The 27,106-nt window shown below is 40.6% G+C and overlaps 1 protein-coding gene across 7 annotated transcripts in view; it reads left to right on the top strand.

The window, feature by feature from the left end:
- The window catches only part of GLB1 (galactosidase beta 1), a 169,978-nt gene that overhangs the window by 32,879 nt on the left and 109,993 nt on the right, over window positions 1-27,106 (top strand). For all 7 annotated transcript variants that reach the window (XM_087918488.1, XM_087918485.1, XM_087918486.1 and 4 more), the window contains exon 2: window positions 14,929-15,098. In XM_087918488.1, coding sequence (XP_087774614.1) covers window positions 14,929-15,098 — 170 coding nt within the window. The remainder of the gene's footprint in view (window positions 1-14,928; window positions 15,099-27,106) is intronic.

The raw sequence follows: 27,106 nt of genomic DNA, 5'->3' as shown, positions 1-27,106 counted from the left end.
AGATGGATGAATGAGGGGGATACTTCCGATTGGGTGGCTCAACTGTACTGTGAACAAGCCCCAGAACTACAGGATGTCAATGCCTTCATTAAACTCCTTAGGTTTAGGTTCAAGAATCCTGACAGAGTTGGAGAAAATGAGGACAAGTTAATGGTAATGAAACAAGGCAAGCAACCCTTACAAGACTTTGTATAGGACTTTAGAAGGGTCTCAAGCCACCTCATAGACTGGCCTGAAAGAATTCTGTTGCACTATTTCAAGACCCAGAAATAAAAAAGGCCTGTAACATTAGAGAATACCCGAGACTCTGCAAAATTGCTATGCAATAACCCTAGGCTAGACAGGGAAATCAACCCCCCCAAAAAAAACCCCAACCTATCTGAAGGCCCTCCTAGGAGAGCTGTGGCCAGACGGCTTCTAACCAGACCGGCTGAAGCTGCTCCTACCCGACCCACAAAAATGATAAAGTGCTATTGTTGTGGCCAAGATGGTCATACAGCAACCGACTGTCTGTTTCCTGCACCTGTTCCACAAGCTCCACAACCAAGGTTTAGTACAGCCACCAGGGGTTGAAGAAATCCAAGGAAGCCTCCAGACACTAGCTGGTTTGCTAGACACACTGTAGAAGGTCCCCTCCACACAGAAGGGAGCAATGAACTTCTGGCCCGAGAAATTCTTCCCAGAGAAGCTGATGAAGAAGACAACCCAATGGTAAGTGCTGCCATCACACCTTTTATCATCAAAGTGAAGTTGGTGGTGCCTGATATAGGGGAGGCAGGGGAGATAGAAGTCATAATAGATCAAATTAGAGATGGGCAGACACCCTGAACTCATATTTTGTAGTGGCTCCAAAGATGTTAGAATCTGTCATATTGGGACTTGCTTGCCTGGATAAATGGGCCCCTACCATCAAGTGGGAGGATGGATACCAAGAAGTCATAATAGGGGTTGGCCCACTGCCCTCTTTCCTCCCACAAATAAACTGCCACCCAACAAAGATCCCCAACCTGAAGTAACAGTCACTGCTTCAGACTCTCCTCCAGGTGTGCCCCAAGTCCCCAAACAATACAGGGACTTGGCTGAGGTGCTCAGTGAACAAGAATACAATGTTTTACCTCCCCATCGAGCCACTGATTGTGCCATAGAATTAGAATCTGGGACAAAATTGCCCAAACCAAAGTTGTATTCCATGACACCAGCTGAAATGACTGAGTTGAGAAAATACATCGATAACAATTTGGACAGAGGTTTCATTGAACCTGCCAAATCTAGGTTGGCTGCCCCAGTGCTGTTCAAAGAAAAAAAAAGATGGCAGCTTAAGATTATGTGTGGATTTTAGGGGCATGAATGCAGTATGCATAAAAACATGTACCCTCTCCCCCTCATGAAGGACTTATTAAATCACCTGTCTAAAGGCAAGGTCTTCACCAAACTAGATCTGAGAGAGGCTTACTACAGAGTCAGCATAAAGGAGGGAGATGAATGGAAAACTGTTTTCAGCTGCCCTCTGGATAATTTCCAATTCTGAGTCATGCCTTTTGGACTCCAAGGGACCCCCATAGTATTTATGCAACTCATCAATGAAGTCTTACATCCACACCTATACAAAGGGGTCCTTGTCTACCTGAATGACATTCTTATATTCAGCGAAACCATCTAAGGACATTTCAAATTGGTCAAGTGCTGAAAAATCTTTTAGCTGTCAAGTTTATATGTAAAGCTGTCAAAATGCCAATTCCACAAAGAGTCACTGGATTATCTAGGCTACTGAGTGTCCAACCAGGGAATTGAGATGGACCCTGGAAAAATAAGAATGGTGCTAGACTGGCAACCTTTAGCATGAAATATATCCCAGGAGGGAAAAACATACTGGTGGATGCCCTGTCGAGAAAACTCCAATTTGACAGTTGTCAAGAGGAAGAAGTGCAAACTATGATATCAGAAGCCCAACCCGCAGGCCAAGTAACCACCCGAGGCCAAGCGAATCACAGCCCCAGAAAATAAACTGATGACTGAGTTGAAAGCAGCCCTTTTGACCAATCGCTGGTTTATTGAACATCAAACTGATTTGACAATGAACGAAGGATTGGCTTGGAAAGGGACAAAAATTTATGTACCCAATACTCTAATGGTACTGAAGCGTAGCCATGACTCATGGTTGGGGGTACACTTTAGGTTCTAACTGCATTTAGTCAGGAGACAGTTCTGATGGCCAAAAATGAAACCTGATGTCAAGGACTATGTGAAAAGCTTGCTCAATTTGTGCTATGATAAAACAGAAAAACCCCTGGCCTCCTTCAACAAGTTGAACCAACAAAGCCCTGGGAAGAAATCATTATGGACTTTATCGTAGAGTTACCTGAGAGTGGAGGAAATACTGTGATTTGGACTGTTATTGACTTATTCTTTAAGCAAGCCCACTTCACAGCCTGTAACAGATACCTTAGGCTAAAAAACTTGCGAAACTGTTCGTGAAGCATATCTATAGGCTCCATGGGGTACCTTGTAGAGTAATCTCAGATGGAGGTGTACAATTTACTGCTAAGTTGTGGAGGGAGTTTTTGAAGTCCATTGAGTCATCCCAAGGGCTTTCCTCAGTGATCCATCCTGCATGCAGGAGGGCAGCAGAGAGGGTGAATGCCATGGTGGAACAACATATTAGATGCTATGTAAATTATCAACAGCACTGGTTTTTCACGGATTGTCCGTTCTTGCTGCTGTTAATTCTGAGTTCTCAAAATAAAGCAGAAATATGACTGCATCAAAGTGTGAGTACTGTTTGCTTTGCTCAGGAGTTCAGAGGCAGCTGAGATAAATAAGATAGTGTTGGGATGCTTCTGTTCACGTTCAGTCACATCTTTAACAATGATGGAAATGTTACAGGGTTAGCGGTTTCTTGCGGCTGGGGTAGGGATAGGAATTCAGGATGTTGGTGCTTTTCTTTTCTGAGTAATTTCTTTTCCTTCAAGGGATGCTAGTCATGTTTCTGTGGTGTTGACCCATTTGAGTAGGACAGCAAATTTGTCCAGTCTGGCTGGTTTGCAGGGCTTCGGCAGCAGGCAGGAATCCACGATCATGCACGGTTTCTGCCTGGGCTTGCTGCTGGAGCGCCCCGAGCCAGCTGGCTTCGGGGCTAAGCCACCCTGTAGAGGTGGTGAAGAGGGGGGAGATCGCCAGCAGGGTCAAGGGGAGCCGCATCTCTCCTCCTCAGCTGGCCAAACTCCCTTTCCCGAAGGCGGTACGAGCGGTAGTCAGAAATGGCCACCTCAAAGAAGCACTCAACTGGAAAAGAAAGTGCAGGAGGAAGATAAGAAGTGAAAGTTTTGGCTGACCGGGATAAAAAGTAACAACTAAGGTACCTGGAATTTAAATTTTATAAAAGATAACATCACTCCCAAAGAAGAGTCAGAAGCAGCAAAAGAAAGTGAAAAGGGAAAGTTTTTTTTTCTTCACTCTCCTTCCTCACATTGACAATGAAGAGAGCTGAATAAGAAATCGGAAAAATCTGCTTTGGCACTAATAGGTAATTAAGCTGAAAATATAATTAAATGCCAAAGGGACAATAAAGATTTCTGGACACTAAAAAATCCTTTTTTTCTATAAGGAGGAAGAGAGAGGAAAAGAATAAGGGCAGGATTTGGAAGGAGGAGACTGCCTGGACTTCAAAAGAATCTAAAGTAAAATCTCAATAAGACTTCTAAAAGATACATTTTAACTGGAACTTTGGAACTAAATAATAACCCCAGGAAGAGAAAGTGAAGAAAGAAGAAAGTGTAAAAAGAAACATCTTGTATTTGGATTGATTGGTGACTTTGCAATTTTTGGATATTATATTTGCATGACTAAAAACAATTGGGTGGCTGTTTAAAAAAAATCTACAATGGCATCACTTATGGATGAACTGAAAATGGAATTTAAAAAATATAAAGAAGAGACACAAGAAGGGAAGGGCTTCTCTGGCTCCGTTTTTCAATTCTTAGAAATGGCGATCTGCATCTACGAGAAACAACAAGAAAAGACTGCGCAACTACAAGATTGGGACAAAGAAGAAGCCATCTTTAATGAAAAAGTAACTCTATTCGGGGAAGAAAGGGGAAAGGGGGGAAAGATAATGGAGAATTTAAGACTTTAAAAAACAGCCCAAAAAGGGGAAAATAATTTGAAAAGTGGATATAAAGTTGGAAAGCAACAGAAAAGGGAATACAGAAGAGACCATTGGAGGTGGAGAGACGGGGGGGTAAAAGGGGAGAGAGAAGAAGAAAGGGAAGAAGGAAAGGAAGAGAAATTACAAAGGTTTGGAGCAAGATGTAAAGAAACAGGACTTACTCAGAGATAATGGGTGAAAATTTAACTGAAAAAGGGATTCTGTGAAGGTACATAAGATTGTACTGTTATATTTGTAATAGAAATAATGTTAGAAAATTGGAAACAATGTATGATTAAAAAGTGGGATAAAATACCCACTATGGAAAGTGTTCCCATAGAAGTATGATACTTATCTGAAAAGTAATGTGTAAAATTTTAAGATTTAAATGAATATTAATATTAATGATAGAATTGAATTGGTGTGGATTGTTGTTTTAATTATATTATACATTTATAATTTTTTTCTTTTTTAAAAATACAGCGTGTAGTTTTAGAATGTACCAAGCAGAATCCAAATGGAAGTTATGTATTATATTAAGTGTTATAATTTTAGGAGAAAGCTATAAAGGCGTCATACTCCAATCAGTGATTACAGGAGAAATTTCGTTCAATGAGAAAAGACAGTAGACAGTTGAAACAGGACAGATAAAGAATATAAGTACAATGATTTGAATTGAGATGAAATAAATAAAATAAAATTAAGAAAATTAAAGGAGGGGAGAAGCTATATAGAAAATGTAGAATAGTAATAAGATATGGAATGGAATATAAAAATGAGCATGAACTTGAATTTGTGTCTGTACGAAGAGATGTAACCCGGGATTATGCTGCTTTCAAAAAAGATGTTTTATGTTTTGTTTGTTTATGTTTGTTTCTAAAAATCAATAAAATTTTCAAAAAAAAAAATGTCCAGTCTGGGCTTGCATGATGGGCAGAGTAATGGAAACACGAACTGGGAGGTTTTAACTGAAGCTGCTTGAAGGAACTGGGCAACACCTTTGGTTAGCCCCAAGCACTAGTGGTGAGCATACATGTTGCATAGAGCTCACTTCATGGTACTCTCATCCTCCTTGAGTGCTTCTGTACAGATGAAGCACACGCAGGGGTCGTGTGGCTCATCAGTACGATCTGCTTCTTTTGGGGTGGGGTTTGGCAGTAGAGTATTTTCCTGGCATAGTAAGGCTGCTGGGGGAGTTTCCTGCAGGTTAACTTCGTAGGTTTACTTTGTTCACTCCCTGCTGTCCCCAGCTTAGCTACTTTTTTGCAACTATTGGTTAGCCATGTTGCTATTTTAAAAAAAAATATTTTTACTATTTCCCCCCCTATTTTTATATGTGTGTGTGTGTGTGTGTGTGTGTGTATGTTGTTATGGGGGATCCCCAGCTTACCAGGCTTTCCTTATTAAGTGCTTTCAGTGTGGAAATTGTAATCTGTCTATTAGCTTTGCAAATAGACCTCCTGGTTCAGCATCCCTATGTATCTACCTCCAGTAGGGATTGCTGGCCAGCTATTTCCTGCTGGGTTTGGAAGCTCCCTTTGGGCCTCCATCAATCCTCACTTAGCATGTTGCGAGCCGAAATGGACCTTCTGAGGGGTGGACCCACTCCTCTGATGCACCATTCAGGCATCCAGAGGCTTTGCCCAGCATGTTGCCGGCCAAAATGGAACTTCTCTATTTCAGCTGGCAACAAGCAGGATGAATGTTACAAAGCCTCTGTGGTAGTTTGTAAGGGTGAACAAGCCCCATGGTGCTGCAAGATTCATTGTTTTGGGACTTGTTCATAAACACTAGAGGGTGCTTATCATATAACTTTGAACATTTGCTAAGGGAACATTCATAACCTGGGGATTTCCTATATTAGTTTTTTTGGCTGCTGCTGCTGCCCACTGCTGGTTCATATTCAAGTAATCATCCACCAGGATTCCAACATTCCTTTCACAGTTACTGTTTTTGAGCCAGGTCTCGCCCAATCTGTACTTATACCTTTGATTTTTTTTCCTGCCTAAATGTAAAACTTTGCTTTTCTCCATGCTAGAATTCATTTTATTGAATAGGGCCCATTGTTCCAAATGTGTCAAGATCTTTTTGGACCCTGAGCTTATCTTCACGGGTGTTGGCTATTCCTGCCAGTTTAGTGTCATGTGCAAATTTCTTTTTTTTTAAACAAGTTTTATTGATTTTACAAACAAACAAACAAAACAAAACATCATTAAACATTAAAAACATAAAACCTCTTTCCATTGTAAATCTTTACAAGGCAGGTAACACATTGCTTTATATCACATACTTATAATTTATCCCATTTCCATATAAACACGTAAATTCCCTTTACCAAATTCCACATTGTTTCTCTTTAATCATTATTCAATCATATTTCCTTTCTAATTTATCTGCTATTCAATCATCACATTTATATTTTCCTCTGGCTTGTTTATAATTGTTCTCATCTAGTCTTCCTCCGAGATTTTATTATTTAATTCTTAATTGGACACACACACATAAGACATAAACATAAAAACATAAAACTTTCTTTTAGAAAGTAACTTGGCTAGATTACCTCTTTTTGTATAGACTTCAATTGAATTCATGCTCTTCTTATATACCATTACCTATCTTGTTTACCATTCTATATCTATTATATAACTCCTCTCCACTTTTGCCTCGTCTTAATTCTGTTTTATATATTTAATCTTGCTTTAGAAAAAATATTTTTATATCTTTTGTCCATTTCTCCATTTACATCTGTCTCATTTCCAATATAAAAAGAATAGTTTCCCCTGGAATCACTAATCAGAGTATGATGCCTTTCTATCATTCCCTAAATTAAAATTTAAAATAACACCTAAATCCCAATCAGATTCTGCTTAGTACATTCTACTATTTCAGAAACCAATACTACAATAATAAATCCATAACAGTCAACACATTAATCCATTAAACTCTCTATTTAAACTAATATTTTAAACATTCCTTTTAGTATTTTATTAAAACTTAAAATCATTCATTATTAAACATTTTAAAGTTATACCTTAATATTTTAGTCTTTTATTAAATCTTAAAAGTTCTGATTATCTACTTATAATACAAATACCACTATTACAATACTTCGTGTGTACTTTGCAGAATCCCCCCCTTTTTAAGAAAATAAAACCCATACATTACCCATTATCCCTAAAAAAATTTCTTTTCTCCATCTTGTTTTATACCTTTGTAACTTTTTTCCCCTTTTCCCTTTCCTTCTTAGCCCGCCTAAACTTTTACCCCTCCTCTCCAAACCTCTGCCTTCTTGGTTTCCCCTTTCTGTTGCATTCCTCTTTCCTTTTGCTTTCTAGCATTCTGTTGTTTTTGCATCTTCTTTTTCTCTTTCATAAATATTTTTTTATTTTTAAGTCCTTCCTTTTAAGCTCCTCTCTTTCTCCTTTCTTTCTTAGTCACACCATTTAGTTCATTAAAATGGCTTCTTCTTCCTCGGCTTCTTCCAGCTGTTGTTTAATTTGCTGACACATGACAAGCGCCATATCTAGGAAACAAAGGGCTTCTCCCATAACATCTTTGCCTTCTTTTCCTTATTTTTAGATATTGTTTTTTTAGTTCATTGAGAGGTAGAGCCATTATAAACTGTTTCTTCTTCTTTTTCTGTATCCTCTTCTTATTATTAAGCCAATCAGTTATTTCCAAACTTAAAACAGTTCCCAAAAGTCCCAAAATCCCGTAATCATCAAACAGTCCAGGCAGAGTACAAACTTCTTCTTTTTACAATTTCTCTTCTAGGGGTGAAGTCAAATTAGGGAAAGAAAAAACATCCAGTCTGTAATTTAAATCTTTTTTAGAATTAATTTCTATTCTCTTTATCTTCAAGGCATCTCCTCCAGCAAAGTCTTAGAGTAAAATTTTTTTTTCCAAGCCTCTCCCTTCCCACTTATAACAAAGGAGTTTAGGTTTTACCTTCTATCAAAAGGCAGGTTTCCCTTGTCCATTTGTTAATTCCATAAGGAAGGAAGAGTAACTTTCCCTTTTCATCACTTTTCTTCGCCGCTGAAAACATCAGTCGGGAACATTGTAGCGTCCAGAAAAAAGCCAATACTTTCCCAGGTGTTGAATATGTCCTTAAGGTCCCAGTTCGACCAAGAAAAAACTTTTGTTTTAAAACTCCTTCTTCTTCCTCCTGCACATTCTTTATCCAGTTGCCGGCTTCTTTATGGCGGCCATTAAGACCGCCACTCCACCGTCTTGAGAGAAGGGGGTTATTGCCGGCTGGGGAGGGGGTTTGCGATATCCCTCAACCCCTGTCTGGATCCCCTCTTTCTTCAGCTGCCCCAACAGGGCAGCCTTAGCCTCCAAATCTGTCAGGATCGGAGGCACCAAGGCGGCTAGCACAGCAGGGATCACGGAGAAAAGCGAATCCCTGCTGTCACCGAAGCCGACAAACCGGAAATGTCATGTGCAAATTTCTATTCCCTCATCTAAGCCATTTATGAAGATATTGAACAGTACTGGGCCTAAGATGGAGTCTTGTGGTGCCCCACTGCTTATTTCTTTTTTTTTTAAAACAAATTTTATTGATTTTACAAAACAATACACAAACAAACAAAACATAAAATATAATGACATAAGAAATCTTTTTCTAAAAAAACCAATACAACATCTTATTTAAAGACAGAATTATTCCAAGTTATCACATTTCCATACAAACACAATTTAATATATATATTTACCTTATCTGTTCATCTTCATATCTTATCCCGAACTTCTCTTTATTACTTCCTTTCCTTCTATTTATTCAAATTATATCTCTTTAACTTTAGATTGTATACATTTTTTATATCCATCTGTCTTATACATTTTCATTATTCTCTTCCAATACAAAAACAAACAAGACATAAAACATAAAAACATAAAACATCTTTTCTGAAAGTTGCTTGATCCCGGGTTAAAACTCATCGTACAGACACCACTTCAAAAATCATGTTCCTTTTATATATCATTCCATATCTTATTACCGTTCTCCATTTTCTATATAGCTTCTTCCTTTTTTTAACTCTCTTAGTTTTATTCTACTTATCTCAGTTCAAGTCGTAATACTTATCATTCTTTGTCTGTTCTCAACTATCCATTCATTTTTTCTCTTTAAACAAAACCTCTCCTGTACACTAATTGGAGTATGACGCCTTTAACTCTTTCCCCTAACCTAATAATACTTAATATCACACATAACTTGTATTGGGATTCTGTTTAGCACATTCTAAAGTCACACAATATATTATATAGAGAGAAAAAGAAAAAAGAAAGAACAACAATAACAAAGAAACAAATTTATAAATATATAATATAGCTATTACCCCTGTCCAAACCATTTTAATCATACCTATTAATACTCATTTATATCTTAAACATTTTATTCTAAAAATGCCTATAATAACACAATCTTATGTACGTTACAGAATCCCTTTTTCAATTAGATTAACCAATTGTCTCTAAATAAATTTTGTTTCTTTAAATCTTGCTTCCCATAGTTGAGACTTCTCACCCCTTCCTTTCTCCCTTGCTTATTCTTTTCCTTACCCTTTTTACCCCTTTGTCTCTCCACTCCCTTTTCTTCTTCTGCTTTCCCCCTTCCTGTTGTTTTCTAACCTTATATCCACCTTTCAACTCAATTTTATCTTTTTTGGTTGTTTTTTTAGGTTTTAAAACCCCTTTTTCCTTTTCCTCTTTCTTCTTCACCCCAAATAGGATCACATGTTCATCAAAGATAGTTTCTTCTTTGTCCCAATTATCCTGCTGCACAATCAATTCTCCATAGGAACGCACCGCCATTTCTAGAGATTGAAAAAGAATGTCCAAAGTATCTTTCCAGTCTTGTTCTTCCTTTTTATATTTTGGATATTCAGTTTTAGATTCATCCAAAGATGATGCCATTATAAAGAGGAAAAACTTTTCCCAAAACAACCACCCGAGTGTTTTTAAACAAAGAAAAAAATTTTCCCAAAAGATCCAAAGTCACCAAACAATCCAGGTAGACTATTTCTTTTAGCACTTTTTCCCTTCTTCCATTTCTTTTTCTGGGGTTGCTATTAAATCACAAAATTCCAATTAAAATATGTCTTTTTGAAGTCTTATTAATGTTCAAATGGCTCTTAAAATTCTAGGCAGTCTGCTCCTTATTTTCAAATTCTACTTCAATTTTTTTCCTCTCCCTTCCCACTCAGAGCAAAAGAAAAAAATTTCTTTAAATATTTAGAAATCCATATCCCTTTGGCATTAGCATAGTCTTTAGCATTTAGCATACCTTCAATGCGGGTTTTCCGATTTCTCTCAGAGCTGCTCCGTTTGGAAGGAGAGTGAAAAGAAAAAAAGTTTTCCCTTTAATATCCATTCGCTGCTTACTCAGTCTGGGAACAATGTGTCTTTAATAGGTGTTAAATACCAGGATACTTTCACTGTTCCTTTGTCCCGGTCAGCAAAATCACTTTCACTTCTTCACAAGCTCCTCCAGCACTTTCTTTTTCCGGCTGAGCTCTTCTATGTGGCGGTCATTACAGACCGCCGCTCAGCTGCCTTCGGAGAGGGAGATTTAGCTGGCTAGGGAAGAGAGATGCGATGTCCCTTGTCCCTGCCAGAACCCCCCAGTCTTCACCACCTTCTACAAAGGTGGCTTAGCCCCGAAGCCAAATGGCTCGGGGCACTCAGGCAGTGAACACAGGCAGGGACCGTGCACAGTCGCGGATTCCTGCCTACACCGAAGCGCCACAAGCCGGAAGGGGCCCCCACTGCTTATTTCTCTCCATGTGGATGTAATACCTTTAGGGTCTACTTGTTGAATATGGTTTGTCAGCCAGCTACAGATACATCTGGTGATATTTTGACTATTCCACATTTTTCTAGTTTACCAAGAAGTAGGTTGTGGTCTACTCTGTCAAATGCCTTACTGAAATCTAAGTATGCTATGTCCACAGCATTTTGCTGGTCTACTAATTTAGTCACTTTATCAAAGAATAAAGTAAGATTGCTTTGCCATGATCTGTTTTTAACAAACCCATGCTGGCTATTAATTACAGCTTCATTTGCTTCTAGTTGTTCGCAGATCTATTTTTTAAAAAGTTTGTATTGGTTTTTAAGACAAACATAGACAAACAAAACATAAAAACATCAAGCCATCTTCCATGTATATACATACAGTGTGTTGGTTGGTTTACAAATTGTTTTGTGCTTCCATTTCGTAGTCTTCAATTACAATTACATTGTGTATATTCTCATATTTTGAATCAAATATTAAATACATTAATATCATTGTTAATCATTTGACTATACTTTTATTCGTTCATGTTTTACAAAATAATCCATATTTTACTTAATTTGTTAATTTAATTTGTTTTATGACAGTTCATATTGTCATCTCAAATCTATCCTACAATCATTTTGTAGATATAATAAGAAAAGAATACATCTTTATATATTTATCATTTTCTAAGAATCTACATATTTCATTATCATGTTTTATTTTCTAACCATTGATAGAATAGATCCCAAATTGTATAAAATCGTTTATCATCTTGTTCTCTGATTTCAAATGTCAATCTACTCATTTCAGCACATTCCAATATTTTCTTAATTATTTCCTCCTGTAATGGTATTTTCTCATTTTTCCAGTTTTTGGGAAATACAATCCTAGCTTCTGTTAATACATTTACAATCAGGTATTTCAATTCTTTACTATATATTTCAGGTAAAATTCCCAATAAAAATATCTCTGGTTTCAAGTCTATATGCTTTTTTTGTCATTTTTTCCAACCACGTGTGGATTTTAGTCCAATATTTTTTAGCATCTGCACAAGTCCACCACATATGGTAATATGAGCCAGGTGTCATTACCTTTGCTGTTTGCTCATGATATATAGCTTCTATTGCTTGAATAAATTTTTTAGCAAAGCCCATCTGTTCCGGCTGTAATGACATGAATCACATTATCAAATGCCTTCTGTGTATCTAGAAATATCAAAGCCATTTGTTTTTCAGGGTGTGCCTCGTAGTATTCCAAAGTATCCAATATTACTCTCATATTGTCTTTAATTTGTCTCTTTGGCAGAAATCCATTTTGATCAGGATGAATAAAATTGTTTAAGTATTTTTTAAGTCTTTCTGCCAATATTGAAGCAAAAATTTTATAACCTGTGTTTAGTAAGGAAATAGGTCTATAGTTCTTGATTTGTAATGGATCGGCCTCCTCTTTTGGGACAAGTGTAATATAAGCTTCTGACCATGATTTGGGTATCTTCTTTAACGTAACTTCATTCATAACTTCTAGCAATGGAAGGTTCAACGATTCTTGTAGTGTTTTATAAAATTCTGCTGGAAGTCCATCTGGGCCTGGTGCCTTTCCATTGTTTTGCTTCTTGAGTGCTTCAGTTAACTCCATCATCGTTATATTGCTTTCTAACATTGTTTCAATCTCTTTAGGTATCTGGGGTAGATTAGCATTCTGTAAGTACTGTTTAACTCTTTCCTCATCAATATTATCTTGTGTGTATAATTTCCCATAATAGTCTCGTATGATTTCCTTCTTCTTTTTACTGCCATAGCAAACTTGGCCTTGGTCATCTAATAATTGCAATATTTTCCTTGATTCTTTCTCCTTTCTCAATTTATATGCTAACGATCTATCTGGTTTATTTGCATCTTCAAAGTAGTTCTGTTTCGCACCTCTGATTTTCTGTGCTAATTCTTCTTTTTCTATTAGAGCCATATTATTTTTAATTATATCCATTTTTAACTTAATGTCCTTTTTCTGTGGCATTTTCTGTAATTCTGCATTTGAAACCCTGCATAGTCTTAATACATTCAGAATTATCTTTAATAGTTAAACTACTGATACATTTTGGATTGATGTATCTTCTTTTTTGTTTCCTCTAAAGAAGAAAGCCAGTTCTTTCTCCATCCACTGTGTGAAGTCTTTTTTTCTTTAATATAGTATTATTTAACGTCCATCTAGATCTTTTTCTTTGTCCTTTCCATTTAATTGTCATTGGATTGTGATCTGCCCAAGTACTTGTTTCAATATTTATTTCTTGAATATTAGCTAACAATTCTGTTGACATCCATATCATATCTATTCTGGACCATGATAAATGTCTATTTGAATAAAAGCTGTATTGTTTAGTCTTAGCATTTCTTTCTCATCATGTACCTTTAAAATTTATTTCATCTATCAGTTAAAAAAAAGATTTAGGGAGAGTCTTTCTGTTTTGCTTTGTTGTTTTCTGTAATCCAGATTATTATCTACAATTCCATTAAAATCTCCCATCATAACTATATTAGCATAGTCCAGTTCAATTATTTTCATATGTAATTTTTTTATAAAATTCTTCTAGATTGTCATTCAGGGCATAGATTGCAATCAGGAGTGTTTTCATATTATTGTCCATTATTTCCACCATTAGTATTCTTCCATTGTCATTGGTATAGATCAATTTCGCTGGGATAAAACCACTCCTCTTTTCTTGCATTGTGTCAAAGAAGTAAAGATTTTCCCTAGTTTTGGCTGTATGAGCAATTGCTCATGTTGCTTTTTGATATGTACTTCTTGTAGGCAGATTATATCAAATTTTAGTTTCTCTAATTTATGGAAAGTTTTCCTTCTTTTAACAGCTGAATTAAGTCCATCTATTTTAATTGTAATCAGTTTTTTCTCTTCCATGGTTATATTTTGTAGTTAGGTTTAGCAGCTCTTGTAGAAGTTGATTCACGTTGTTCTTTGACTTCCACCTTTCCACCTACTGCATCTTCTTCTTTTTCAGTTGCCATTTGGCAGTCCTCTTGGAACTCAGTTAGTGACATTTCTTTTTCTACCTCCTCCTCTTTCCCTCCAAAATATTCTGTGTAAAATAATTCAGCTTTCTCAATTGAATCAATTCTATGTCTCTGTTCTTGCCATGTGAACATGGGGAAGAAAAGAAGGAAAGTAAAATTAGGAGGGGGAAGGAAGGAAGGTGAAATCAGATGAGAGGGAAGGAAGGAATAAAGACATGAAGGGGGGGTGATGTTACTAGGTGGGAGTGCGTGATGCTGGGTTGGCCACACCCACCCAGGTTTTGTGGTTCCTGGTGTTTTTTTCCTGTGGAAAATGGGTCCAAATGGCTCTTTGAGTGTTTACAGTTGCTGACCCCTGTGTTAATTTGCCATTTATATAACCTACTTTTGTATTGGGCTGAGGTGGCGCAGTGGTTAGAGTGCAGTACTGCAGGCTACTTCTGCTGACTGCTGATTGCCATCAGTTCAGTAGTTCAAGTCCCACCGACTCAAAGTTGATTCAGCCTTCCATCCTTCCGAGGTCGGTAAAAGGAGGACCCAGATTGTTGGGGGCAATATGCCTACTCTGTAAACCACTTACCATGAAGTGTAATATGACTGTAAATGCTATTGCTATTGTCAAATATTAACATATATTTTTGATAATTTACTATAAATTGTTCTTTTAAGCAAAAGAAAACCCAAGGATCACAATCCAACTTTTGTATAAGCATTGAATTTATATTAGTAATGACAGGTTACATTTTACATTAAATTGCCAAATTTAAATACAGTCAAACTGGTGTCTGCTGTGATAGAATTAATGAACGCAAATCATCCTGGAGCTGAATGGATTATATTGAATATTAAAGTTAAGGTTAAAATTGACACAGTTTATATTTGACAAGGGTGATTTTTACACACACAATTTTTAAATTATATATTGCCTTCCATTGTTGGCAAATTAGAGTTTTTATCTAAATAATTTTCTTTCATAGGTTACATCCCAGAGAAGCTTTGAAATTGATTATGCTCGCAACTGTTTCCTTAAGGATGGGAAACCATTCCGCTACATCTCAGGCAGCATCCATTATGCCCGGATTCCCCGTTTCTACTGGAAAGACCGTCTCTTGAAGATGAAAATGGCAGGCCTTGATGCTATTCAAACGTAGGTAACACTGAAACTCTCAGACCCCTGAAGACACCTGAGATTTATAGTTGCAGTCATTGAAAATGTAGCCTCATAAGATGCTGATCAGAAATATCAAATGTTTGCAGTTCAGGTAACAATTATTTTCTTCAATAAAGAATACTCAAAGGATAATAATAAACTTTATTAGAGTCACAGACCAGCAATAGACAAAATTATTACTGTTTACAATAGTGTTAAAAGATATCATCATCAACAACAACAATAATAATAATAACAACAATGTCCATAATAATAAAATACATGGTATCAAACAATATAGCTCTTATACTTGGTTATATGTGTAAATATAGATTCTCTAAAAATTGTGAAGAGATATCTACAAGACATTGGTGCAATAAACATTTTTAATTCTGTAATTGGTCGTTGTAGCTACACAGAATGTTGTCACTGCCCATGTGATAACCGGGTTTGAATCCCAGAGGAGATAGTCTACATAAAAATGGTATGTCTTCCCTGGTAATCTTTCTAATAAGGGGAGAATATGCAATAACCTAAAAATTCTGTATAACTCATAGTGCAATAAAACGTGTGATATCTTTGACTTCACCTTTTCCACATATACATACTCATTCTACTATTGGGGTCTTGTTATACCTGCCTTCGAGGAATGCTGAGGGCAGGATGTTAAATCTAACTCTCAAGAATGCTATTCTATGTTTTGGGAAGATCAGGTCCCCTAAATATTTTTTATTTGCACCATCAATATCCTCCCTTCTTCATCTGTAAAAATTAGTTTAGCTTTTATTGTATTCTTAATATATAAGAATATATTTTATTTTGTTGTGACAATGAAGCACATAGGTTCCCAGTTCTACGATAATCCAGAATTTGAACATATTGTTTTTAATATGTACTTCTTGTAGACAGATTATATCTGGTTTTAATTTTTCTAACTTATGAAAAGTCTTTTTTCTTTTGATGGCCGAATTCAATTCATTTATATTTATTGATATTAGCTTCTTTTCTTCATCCATTGTTTACATGTTATATATAGGGTTTATTGCTCTCATTGTTCTTTCTTCTCTTTTCTCTTTATCCCTTTCTTCAGCTATCTCCTCTTGAAATTTGATTATTTCCTCCTCTCTTATTCTCTCTTCTTCTTTTCCTCTAAAATATCCATCATAGAATAGCTCTGCTTTGTCTATTGAGTCCAATCTGTGTCTTTGTTCTTGCCAGGTAAACATCAAGCCTTCTGGAATCAACCATCTATAATTCACTCCTTTTTTAATTAGAATTTTTGTCAGGAATTGATACTCTCTTCTCAAGTCTCTCACTCTTCTTGGCACTTACTTTAAGACTGTGATCATCTTCCCTTTCTATTTCAATGGGTCATCTCTTGCTTTATGTAATATTTCTGTTCTCCTTTGAGCTGCTCGGATCATCCAGAGAGTGGGAGGTGCTCCAGTCTGCATCTGTGTAGGCTGAGCTTAATTACTGAGGAATGCTCCGCCCTCCATCATGTCCCTTGCAGCGTTCCCCAGTTTATGCTCAGCCTTCGCAGAGTTAGGCTGTGTGTTTTGCATTCTCTTATCTTTGGCCGATTCAAGCACTCTATTGATTTCAGGTTTGATTTCAATTTAATTGTATTGTTTTTCCTTAGCCTCTGCGCATTTGGGGGTGCCTTGGGTGCTAGGGGTGCGTGAAATTTCGCCCCAAGGGGGTTGAGCGGGCGGCTTAGCAGCGCTTCTGCGCTAACCCCCCCTCGTTCTCTTTTGTTTTCCTGCCTTTCCTTGTGCCGCCTTCACCAGCGGCCTGAATTGATTGCGCTTTAGCGCAGCTGGTTTTCCCCCCACCTAACGCCGATCGTCCCTGGTAGAGACGATTTATTTACTGTCCTCTCGTAGCGTTAACTGCCAGAGGAACTTTAATCCGCCCTGAGCGGCCCGTTATTGAAGGACTCGCATGCCGCCTCGTGCTCGGGCGCCATCTTGTGGCCTCTCCGCAGCTGCGACGTTGATATTAGCCCTTGCCACAGGCCTTCCAGCCTGTTAGGGCCTTCCCTTTTTCCACCACTGGGTGAAAATTACTAATAAAAAAGGCAGAATTGTTTTTTTTTTTCAAAGTGTTGGCTTCCGCAGCAGCGCTCAGGGCGAGGAAGCAAGTGCAGCCACTCCCTCCCTCGGGGGGGGCAAGCTGCCAGAGGCCGTTTTACACTTCAGACGTTCATTCGATCAATTGGATATTTTTCTACCAACCTTTCTCCAAGTTTGTATTATAGTAAAAAGATAAATAAAGAATATCTTCATATTTGTACACTTGTTGCTCAACTCTATTCCATTGGTGAGTAATCACTCACTGCATTTATATAAATATATATATATATATTCATCTCTGCAGAAGCATATTTTCAGATACGTATTCTGACAATATATTAATAATAATAATAATAATAATAATAATAATAATAGTAATAATATAATTATTAATTATATATTTCAGATTATTCTTTTCCAAATTCTAAAAGGGGGCGCAGGCCAGCTTTAGGATACCCGGCCTCTCCCGTAGGTCGTATCCTTGGTGTGCCAACCGCCTACATTGTTCTACTCAATCCCTTGTACAATGGCAGAAGACAATTCCGCTAACCGCCTTTCTTTGAAGGCTAAATCTAAGTCCCACCATGTGCGCAGACAGGCTAAGGAAACCTCTCAGGAGGCATCCATGGCCTCTCAAAGGGATGCCTTAAGACACCATAAGGCGTTAGAGAAAGAATTCGATAGGCGATCCAGGGTGTCTCAACCAGCACCTCCAGCCATTCCTTCTACTTCTATGCACCCCCCCTCCTCCAGTTTGTTCTCCCCTCTCCAGGCACAGCTCACCCCAGGAGCCTCAGGTCCCTGGACCATCGACCAGGCGAATGCCCGAAGCCACATTCACCCTCACAGCCACCGGTCTCTGACAGGAGGAGCCCCTCACAGTCGAGATGCCTGATCATATGAGGGCTTGGATGGAACAGGCTATTCACCAGGGAATTGCTCAAGGCCTGCAGCAGATGGCCAGGCCAGGCCTCCTTCAGATGGCTCCCGCACACGAGTCACTATCAGCCAGGTCCACGCCCACTCTGGACCTTGCTCACGGTCAGGTACCTTCACAGGGGGCCAGCCCTCCTCTAGAAGGGGAACTGGAGGAGGACATGGAGGTTCTGGACCAGTACAGGGAGGAGGAGGAGTTTGAATGGGGATCCACTTTCCATGGAGAGCCCTTATCGGAGTTAGATCCGATGGAGGCAGAACTGTCTGAGGACGAGGGTCTCACCCCTGACCAACCGTCCTTTGTGGGGCTGTTCAAACCTCACATGTTTAAATCTATCCTCTTCAAGGCCAAGAACACCTCTGGCCTAGCCGTACAACTCCCCTCTGCCCCCCCTTCCTCTGCTGAAGATCCAGAGGATGCCATGTTTAGGCAACCCGTGGTGGCAGAGGACGTTGTCCCGGCTCCACCCATCTTCCACGACGTAGTTTCAAACCAGTTGGTTTCTACGCCCGCGCCCCCATGCTCCATCCAATCAGGACAGGAGGTTCTTTAACCTCAAGCCAAGTTTTTGCACCCTCCTCAATACCCCGGAGGTGGATGAGCCCATCATTGGCCTTGCATCCTCCTCCTCCCCCAGCAACCCTCTGGAGGCCCTCAAGCCCGAGGACAGGAGGTCCGAACTAGCTTTACGTCGGGCTCATCTAGCCGACGCCTGGGCCATCAGATCGGCCAGGGCCGCCTCCTTCTTCACCAGGTCCTCGATCCGGTGGCTCCGCCAACTAAAATCGCATGCCCCCCCCTCGAACACAAGGGCACATCAGGACATTGCGAAGATCACGGCCGCGGCAGAATTTTCGGCCGACGCCACGTACCACACGGTCAAGTTCTCCTCCCGGGCACTAGTCTCTCAGGTCACAGCTCGCCGTCTGCTCTGGCTCAAACCCTGGCAGGCGGACATAAAAAATACGGTCAAGCTGGCAACCGCTCCCATCAAGGGGGAGAAGCTTTTTGGTTCAGCTCTAGATCCCCTGCTAGCCGAAACCAGGAACAAGAAAAAATTCCTTCCCTCCCTTTTTCAGAGGCCAGACTCAAGAACCCCTCAGCCCTTTCGAAGAGGGTCCTCCCAACCCTTCTACCAGTCTCCCTTCCCACCCAGATACCCGAGGCCCCCCTCTTATAGGCCATCCTATCCCCAAGACCAGGGCGATCGGAATAGGAGGGGCGGCAGCTACAAGCATCCCTTCAGGGGCTCCGGGGGGAGGCCCTTCTGGTGCTCTAAATAAATCTTGCCCTTCCTTTCCCATTGGTGGTCGGCTTAGACATTTCGCTGACCAATGGGATTCCACTACCTCCAATAACTGGGTCCGGGACTCCATTAGGTTTGGGCTCACCCTGGAGTTCAGGACCCCGCCCCCCGAATTTTTCATGGCTTCCCCTCCTTCCAAGGATCCCTCCAAATGCAGTTTGATGGATTCAGCCACCCATCATCTCCTCACCATCCAGGCCATCCAACCAGTCCCATCCTCAACGAGGACAGGGTTTTTACTCCCACCTCTTTGTGGTTCCCAAATCCTCAGGGGGGTGGAGAGCAATCCTGGATCTCAAAGGTCTTAATCGCTACCTAATCCACCGCAAATTCAAGATGCACACCCTTGAGTCCATTTTACTGGGTACCAGGCAAGGGGACTGGCTTTCTTCCATAGACCTTTCAGAGGCATACCTCCACATTCCAATCCGACCCTCCCACTCCAAATTCCTCAGATTCTGTTACAATCATCATCACTTCCAATATGTGGCCCTCCCTTTGGGTTGGCTTCCGCCCCTAGAGTCTTTACTAAGGTCCTCATGCCCTGGCGGCTCACTTAAGGGACTGCCCGGTGCGACTCCATTGCTACCTGGATGACATCCTCATCCTGTCCCACTCCAAGCCCCAGGCAGAGAAGGACATCAGGGCTATCCTCTCTGCCCTTCAGGCCCATGGGTTCTTAGTAAATTGGAAAAAGAGCCAACTGCTTGCTTCTACCCGGATATGTCACTTGGGGGCTGTTATTGACACGGTTCAGGGGAAGGTTTTCCTCTCTTCGGAAAGGTTCCTTAGCATCCAAAATTCTGTTCAACTTATTCGGCGATCAAAGACGGCTTCTCTATTAGAATTGTCTAAATTGCTGGGTAAAATGGTTTCATGCATTTCTATTGTTCCTTGGGCCCGTTTGCACACCAGGTCCTTGCAGTGGCTCCTGCTCCCATTTCAAAGGTCCGGCAGAAGCAACTCAAAGACCACAATCAAGGTGCCTTCAAAGGTCCTCACGTCTCTTCTCTGGTGGACCAACCCCTCCATCAACAAGGGTCATTGCTTCAAGGAACCTCCTCGCCTCACAATCACCACAGATGCCAGCCTGTCTGGCTGGGGCGCTCACATCCAATCCCTTACGACGCAGGGCAAATGGTCGCAGGCAGAGCGGGCATGCAGTATAAACTGGCTGGAGTTCCACGCCATCCACTTCCTCCCTCAGGTACGCGGGCGGCATGTCCTTATACTCACGGACAACGTCACCGCCAAGGCCCACGTCAACAGGCAAGGGGGTACTCAGTCCATCCGATTGATGAGGGAGGCCGAATGACTCTGCCGTTGGGCAGAGCATCACCTCCTCTTGATCAAAGCAGAGCACATCTCAGGGGTCTCAAACACCTGAGCAGACTGGCTGAGCAGGGCCACAGTGGACCAGTCCGAGTGGCGCATCCACCTGTCCCTGTTCAGGGAGGCGACCATGATCTTCGGTCTCCCCTCAGTGGACCTCTTCGCATCCCCCTCAACACACAACTCCCATGGTTCTTCTCCAGATACCCTTCCCCCGGGCCGAGAACCACAACGCCCTCCATTGCCCTTGGCCCCCGGACTCCTGTACGCATTTCCCCCATTAGCTCTGCTCCCCAGAGTCATACAGAAGCTGATCCAAGAAAAAGCAGAATTACTACTAGTGGCCCCCTACTGGCCCAGACGTCCATGGTTTGGTGGACCTCCGCAACCTATCGGTGACTCCTCCCTGGAGAATTCCCCTGGACAGGATCTCCCTTTCCCAGGGGCCCCTTCAACATCCGGACCCCCAATGGCTCCAATTAGCCGTTTGGAGGTTGAGCGGGAACGGCTAAGAAACGAGAACCTATCTGACCAAGTTATTTTAAGACATAAGACATAAGAATTTATTTGTCATTACACTCGCAAGCGGGTGCAACGAAATGAGGTGCTCTTCCACAAGTAAAACTGGACAACACCATTGAAAGAAAAATAAAATTAAACACAACAGACCATACAATAATCTCTATACAATTTAAAAATGTAAATACCCCATTACTCTCAGCCATTAAATTCCACAAAAATCTTATGACCCTGCATTTAAACTCAAAACTGCACTTGGATAAAAACTGTTCTTAAATCTAGTCGTCCTTGTTCTTAATACCCTGAATCTCCTTCTCGATGGTAATAGTTCAAAGAGCTGATGTCCCGGATGAGAGGAGTCATTCAATATATTAAATATCTTCCTCTTACATCTATTCCTATACCGTTCTTCCAAAGAGGGGAGTGAGCAGCCAATGATGTTATTGACACCATCTTAGCCGCTAGACGGCCCTCAACCAACCGAATATATAATGCCACTTGGGTCAGTTTCTGCAAGTGGTGCCATGGTTCCCAGGTCAATCCGCTCTTGCCCTCTGTTGCTCAAGTTTTGAATTACCTCCAAGATGGGCTGAAGAAAGGACTTTCTCCTAACACCTTGAGATGCCAGGTAGCGGCCCTCTCAACCGTGGTCTCCGGCGACAATATTGGGCCCCTTTCTCACCACCCCCGCATCAGGGCCTTTCTCAGGGGAGCCACTAATCTTTGTCCCCCTGCCGTGCATCGATACCCCACCTGGGACCTTAACAAGGTCCTTGTGGCCCTCACTAAGCCTCCCTTCGAGCCTATCAGGGAGTCCACCCTCCAATTCTTAACTTTCAAAGTTGTGTTCCTGGTGGCGGTTACTTCAGCACGCCGAATATCGGAGATAGCAGCCCTTTCGGTGAGAAAGGACCTCTGCATCTTCCATGCTGACCGGGTAGTTCTCCAACCTGACCTGACCTTTTTGCCCAAGGTCAATTCCACCTTTCACAGGGCACAGGAACTCACTCTCCCCAACTTCTGTCCCAATCCCTCGCGGGAGAGGGAGAAGCGGTGGCACACCCTGGATGTGAGACGGGCACTCCGCATTTACATCAAACGCACACAACCCTTTAGAAGGTCCGAGTCCCTATTCCTTTATTTTCAACCCAAGACATTAGGCCATAAGGTGTCGCCTTCTACCATTGGCCGATGGATCAGAGCCACTATCGCTAAGGCTTATTTGTCTCAGGCCTTACTGGTTCCCAGCGGGGTCACTGCACATTCCACCAGAAGTGCGGCTACCTCGGCAGCCTGGGCTACCCAGGCTCCAATTTCGGACATTTGTCGGGCCGCCACTTGGGCCTCCCCTTCCCCTTTCATTAGGCATTATAAGATTGACATATTTGCCTCAGCGGAGGCCTCGTTTGGCAGGTGAGTCCTTCAGCAGGTCATCGAGGACCCATGAGAGCCTCCACCCCAGATGGAGTCCCTCCCGTAGGACAGCCAAGCTTTGGTATGTCCCACTCTCTGGATGATCCGAGCAGCTCAAAGGAGAATGGGCGTTGGTCTTACCTGACACGCCATTTCTCTTCGAGCTGCGAGGATCATCCAGCCCCACCCTTTTCCTTTCACCATCTGGGGGAGTCTTGTTTCGGCCAATGATCCCTTAAGTCTAGTTAGATGAGAGTGCGACCTTTTCTTCCCTCTTGACTTTGCATAAACTGGGGAACGCTGCAAGGGACCACGTGATGGAGGGTGGAGCGTTCCTCAGTAATTAAGCTCAGCCTACACAGACGCAGACTGGAGCACCTCCCACTCTCTGGATGATCCTCGCAGCTCAAAGAGAAATGGCGTGTCAGGTAAGACCAACGCCCATTTTAATTGCTTTCTTGGTAAATCTCACATGTACTTCTCTTGGTAGCTTATTTCTCATAGCTATCTAGTATACACTCGGAATACTTCATCAATTCCATCCATCATTCTTTCTTTTGGTATCTCAATAGCTTCTGCCAGCATTATTGTCATTGTTTCTGCAAAGTTTTCTCCTTTTTCTTCCTCAACATTTTGAAATCTTAGATAAAAACCAGCTCTGTCCATCTCTAGAGCAATCATTCCCTTTCCCTTGTCTTGTTCCACTACTGTTAATCTGTTATGTATTTTTCCAACTTTTTTCTCTGTCCGATCTTCCCTTTCTTACATCTTTTGCATTCTTTCTTCATTCTTCATCATCTGTTGTATATTTTCAATTTTCTCTTCAACACAGTTCCTCCCTCCTTTTTCTTTTGCTTGCATCATTATTTTTAGCTCCTGAATTGAAAACTCTTTTTCTTTTTCTTTTCCCTTTCCTGTTGTAACATAGCTTGTATTGATCACTGACCAGCTGGGCTTAGGGAGGAGGAGGTAGGGATCAAAGATGCTGTTGCAACTGTCTTCCTCATTTCAATATAGTTATAATCCCAAGCAAAAGTATCTGCCAGTTAATCCAAGTTCTGCTTTCTTCAGTTTCTTCTCTGCCTTAATCCAATTGTGAAAAAACCAATATCAAAAAAGAAAAAAAGAAATATAAAAATATAAAAACAAGGGAATCAAAAATACAAAATCAATAAAGAGGCCATACAAGAAAAGGGAGAAAAATAAAAATAAAAAAGAAATAATTTCAAAAGTAATCCACTAGTAGTAATCCAATAATAAAAAGAAGTGATGGGAAAAATTAAAATATCCCAAAAAGAAGGCTAATCAAAAAAGCAGATGGCTAAAGAAAAAAATAGAAAGGTCCAAGAGAAATACCAGCAGTAGAAAATAAAACAAAATAAAATAGCCAGCAGTAATTGTAAATAGAAGTCACAAAGCAAATCTAAGCCACTGTATAATATCCAAAAAGCCAAGTCAAAGCTTAATCCAAGGTCACAGTAGTCTTTTTTCTTCCTTTTCAATCTCCAGCTGTTTAGATTGTTTACCAGCACAGCACCTGTCTAAACAATAGTTCAGCACTCTGCTCTTTATTTTCCTTTTAAGTCTAAACAGTCTTCAGTCAAAAACAATTTTCTCACCAGTTCAGTCCTTTGATCTCTCCAACTTTTCTGTAACCTCTAGGTTGCACTATTGCTTTGCTTTCACTTCTTTGTTAGGTTGTATCCCAAAAAGCTTCCCCCCAAAAGTTTCACTTTTAAAATTTATAAGTTAATAGATATCAAGCAAAAAGGGAAAAATAGTTAAAAAACTAAAATTAAAATTAAAAATTTATCTTTTCCAAATTGTTAGTCTAGTTAAAAAATTGATCTTTTGTTAAAAATGTAATAAAATATTCCTAATTAGATTTGACAGAATCATGCTCTGTTGCTGCTAACTTCTCTCTTCTGTCTTCTATTTCTCAAAATTCTTTTTCCCTTAAGGTGCTCTTCCATTCTTAACAAAGTAAAATTAAAAAAAAAATCTCAGCCAGTTCCGACACACGTTCCTTCTGTCTTCTCTTCCGCTCTGGAGCTGTCCCAACCTTCCAGAAATCTTGATGGCTGCTTTCCTCTGCAGCTGCTTTGGGAAGTTTCCCTTGGATCAACCAGGGACTTTGCAGTGTCAACAGGATGTGCTCCCCTCTGTCTGGGACGGTTTAGGTCCAAATGGACTGTCCAGTTGCAGGGATATCGATGGCTTTTCAGGAGCTCCTGAATCACCCATCATTCCACTGCGACATCAGCTCCGCCCTCCCCATATCTTGTCCTCTAAATATCTTAATAGTTCCCACACCTCCTAGTTAATTCTGTCCTACTATGGAGAGCAACCTATTTATTTCTGAATGGAACTCCATGTCTTTTATTCTATTAATGACTACTTGCTTAGCTTGGTCAAAGCTTAGGGATATTAAAATTGCCAGGGAGAGCCCATAAGAGCCCGGTTTATGGATTATTATTGGCTGTTTCCAGGAGGAGGAGAAGTTATCTGTCAATACTAAAGGAGTCGGTCCCTCTGGGAAGAAATATATTTTTAGCCAATAAATAATGATGAGCTTCAAGGGTCTTACCTGAATCTGTCTCAATCTTTAACTGGGCATTTGGTGTACCTTTGGGTGCAGCTAAAATGGCTTGCAGGAATTTTGTTTGCATGATTTCTAGTGAGTCTTTCTTTACGTGCCCCATAAAGAATTTGCAACCAATGTTTTGGCCTTGAAGAGTTTTAAGGAAGCAGGGATTAATCGTCCTCCCCCTGTGAAGAAGAAATATTTATGGCATGTGAAAATCTGAGGGCTGATTGCAATGTAAAATCCAGATGAACCTTCCATGGACCTTGTGAGAGGAAAACCACCCCAAGGTATTTAAATATCCTAACTAGTTCTAAATTGTGGAGTATTGAATTGGTCTTTTAGAGAAAACTAAAATTTTCAATTTGTCAAAATTATGGACCAACTTATTCTGTCTTCAGTATCGTATTGTTGCTGTGATTGCTCTCTTCAGTCCAATTGGCATTTGTGACATAATAGCATCATCGGCATATACTGTAAGAGGATCAGGATTTTATGTTGTGCCAAGTTAGGAGAGTGCAAGTCAGGGTTCTGCAAAAGATCAATCAAGGGATTGATGTAAAAGTTACAGAGGGAGGAGGATAAAATACAACCCTGTCATACTCCTTTTTGTACCTTTACTAGGCTGGATAAAGTCCCTCGAGAGTTACACTTCACTTTCAAGGTGGAATTAGCATACAATTTTTATATGAGGCAGAGGAGGTATTTATCAATAGTAGTGAGTTTTAATTTCTCCCAGAGGGTATTTCTAAATATTGAGCTGAAGGCCTGCTTAAAATCAAGGAAGGCCACAAAAAATATGATTTTTTTAAAATATGTGTATTTTTGGACCAGATGGTGTAATAATACCAAGATATGATCCATTGTTGATCTTCCTTCTCTAAATCCAACTTGTTCATCTTTGATTATTCCCCCCTGAAATTAGCCAATCCTGAAGTTTATAATTTAGGTGTTTGGCATGCAATTTTCTAACAACACTCAGAAGATTAATGGGCCTATAATTGCCTGGGTCATTTCTGTTATCCTTTTTGTGGACTGGTAAAATAATTTCGAATCCCCAATCTTTTGGCATACGGTCCATTTTATCTATATTTGTAAAAAGAGATGCTGATAGAGGTGCCCACCAACTGGTGTTCTTTTTAATTATTTCTGGCAGAACATTGTCAGCCCCTGGTGCCTTATTAACCTTAAGGGATTCGATCAGCTGGGATACCTCTTCTGGTTGATGGGGCCAGTAAGAATTTGGTCCAAACTGATTTGGCTCTCATTAGATTCATAGTTGGGGTCTGTAGCTCTCTAAAATGTTCTTCCCAGGCATAAATTATTACCTGATTAGATGGATGTAAGGGGGATTTTCCCAATCCTCTAGTGCAGGGGTGTCAAACTCCAGGCCCGCAAGTCAGTGGGGTGCTTAAATCTGAGCCGTGGGATTAGCATGGAACTATCAAAAGACCGTTCGTGGTGCCTCTGGTGGCTTAAATGGGCTGCATACAGCCCCCCTGTGCCTTGTTTTCACTCTTTATGGCCTCCTACAACATTCTGCTGGCTGAAAACGGCTCGAAAATGGCTTAAAAGGAGGCAAAAAATGGGCCCCAAAGAACTGAAAACAGGCCAGAAACTGGCTGGAAAATGGGCTGAAAGATGAAAATGGACCTGAAAACAGTCCAAAAAAGCCCCCAAACGGGCCAAAAAAAGGCCAGAAAACATCCAGAAAAACTGGCCAAAAACAGGCTGAAAAAGAGCCTAAAATGGGCCAAAAATAGGCCTGAAAACGGCTGGCACAGTGCTGCAGGAGGCCATGGAGGGTGAAAACGAGATGCGGGGGGGGGCACGGACCTC

Source organism: Pseudonaja textilis, chromosome Z (genome assembly GCF_049901715.1).
Source record: "Pseudonaja textilis isolate UNSWEBS1 chromosome Z, rPseTex1.2, whole genome shotgun sequence".
NCBI lineage: Eukaryota > Metazoa > Chordata > Lepidosauria > Squamata > Elapidae > Pseudonaja > Pseudonaja textilis.
This window is presented reverse-complemented; position numbering and strand designations above follow the sequence as displayed.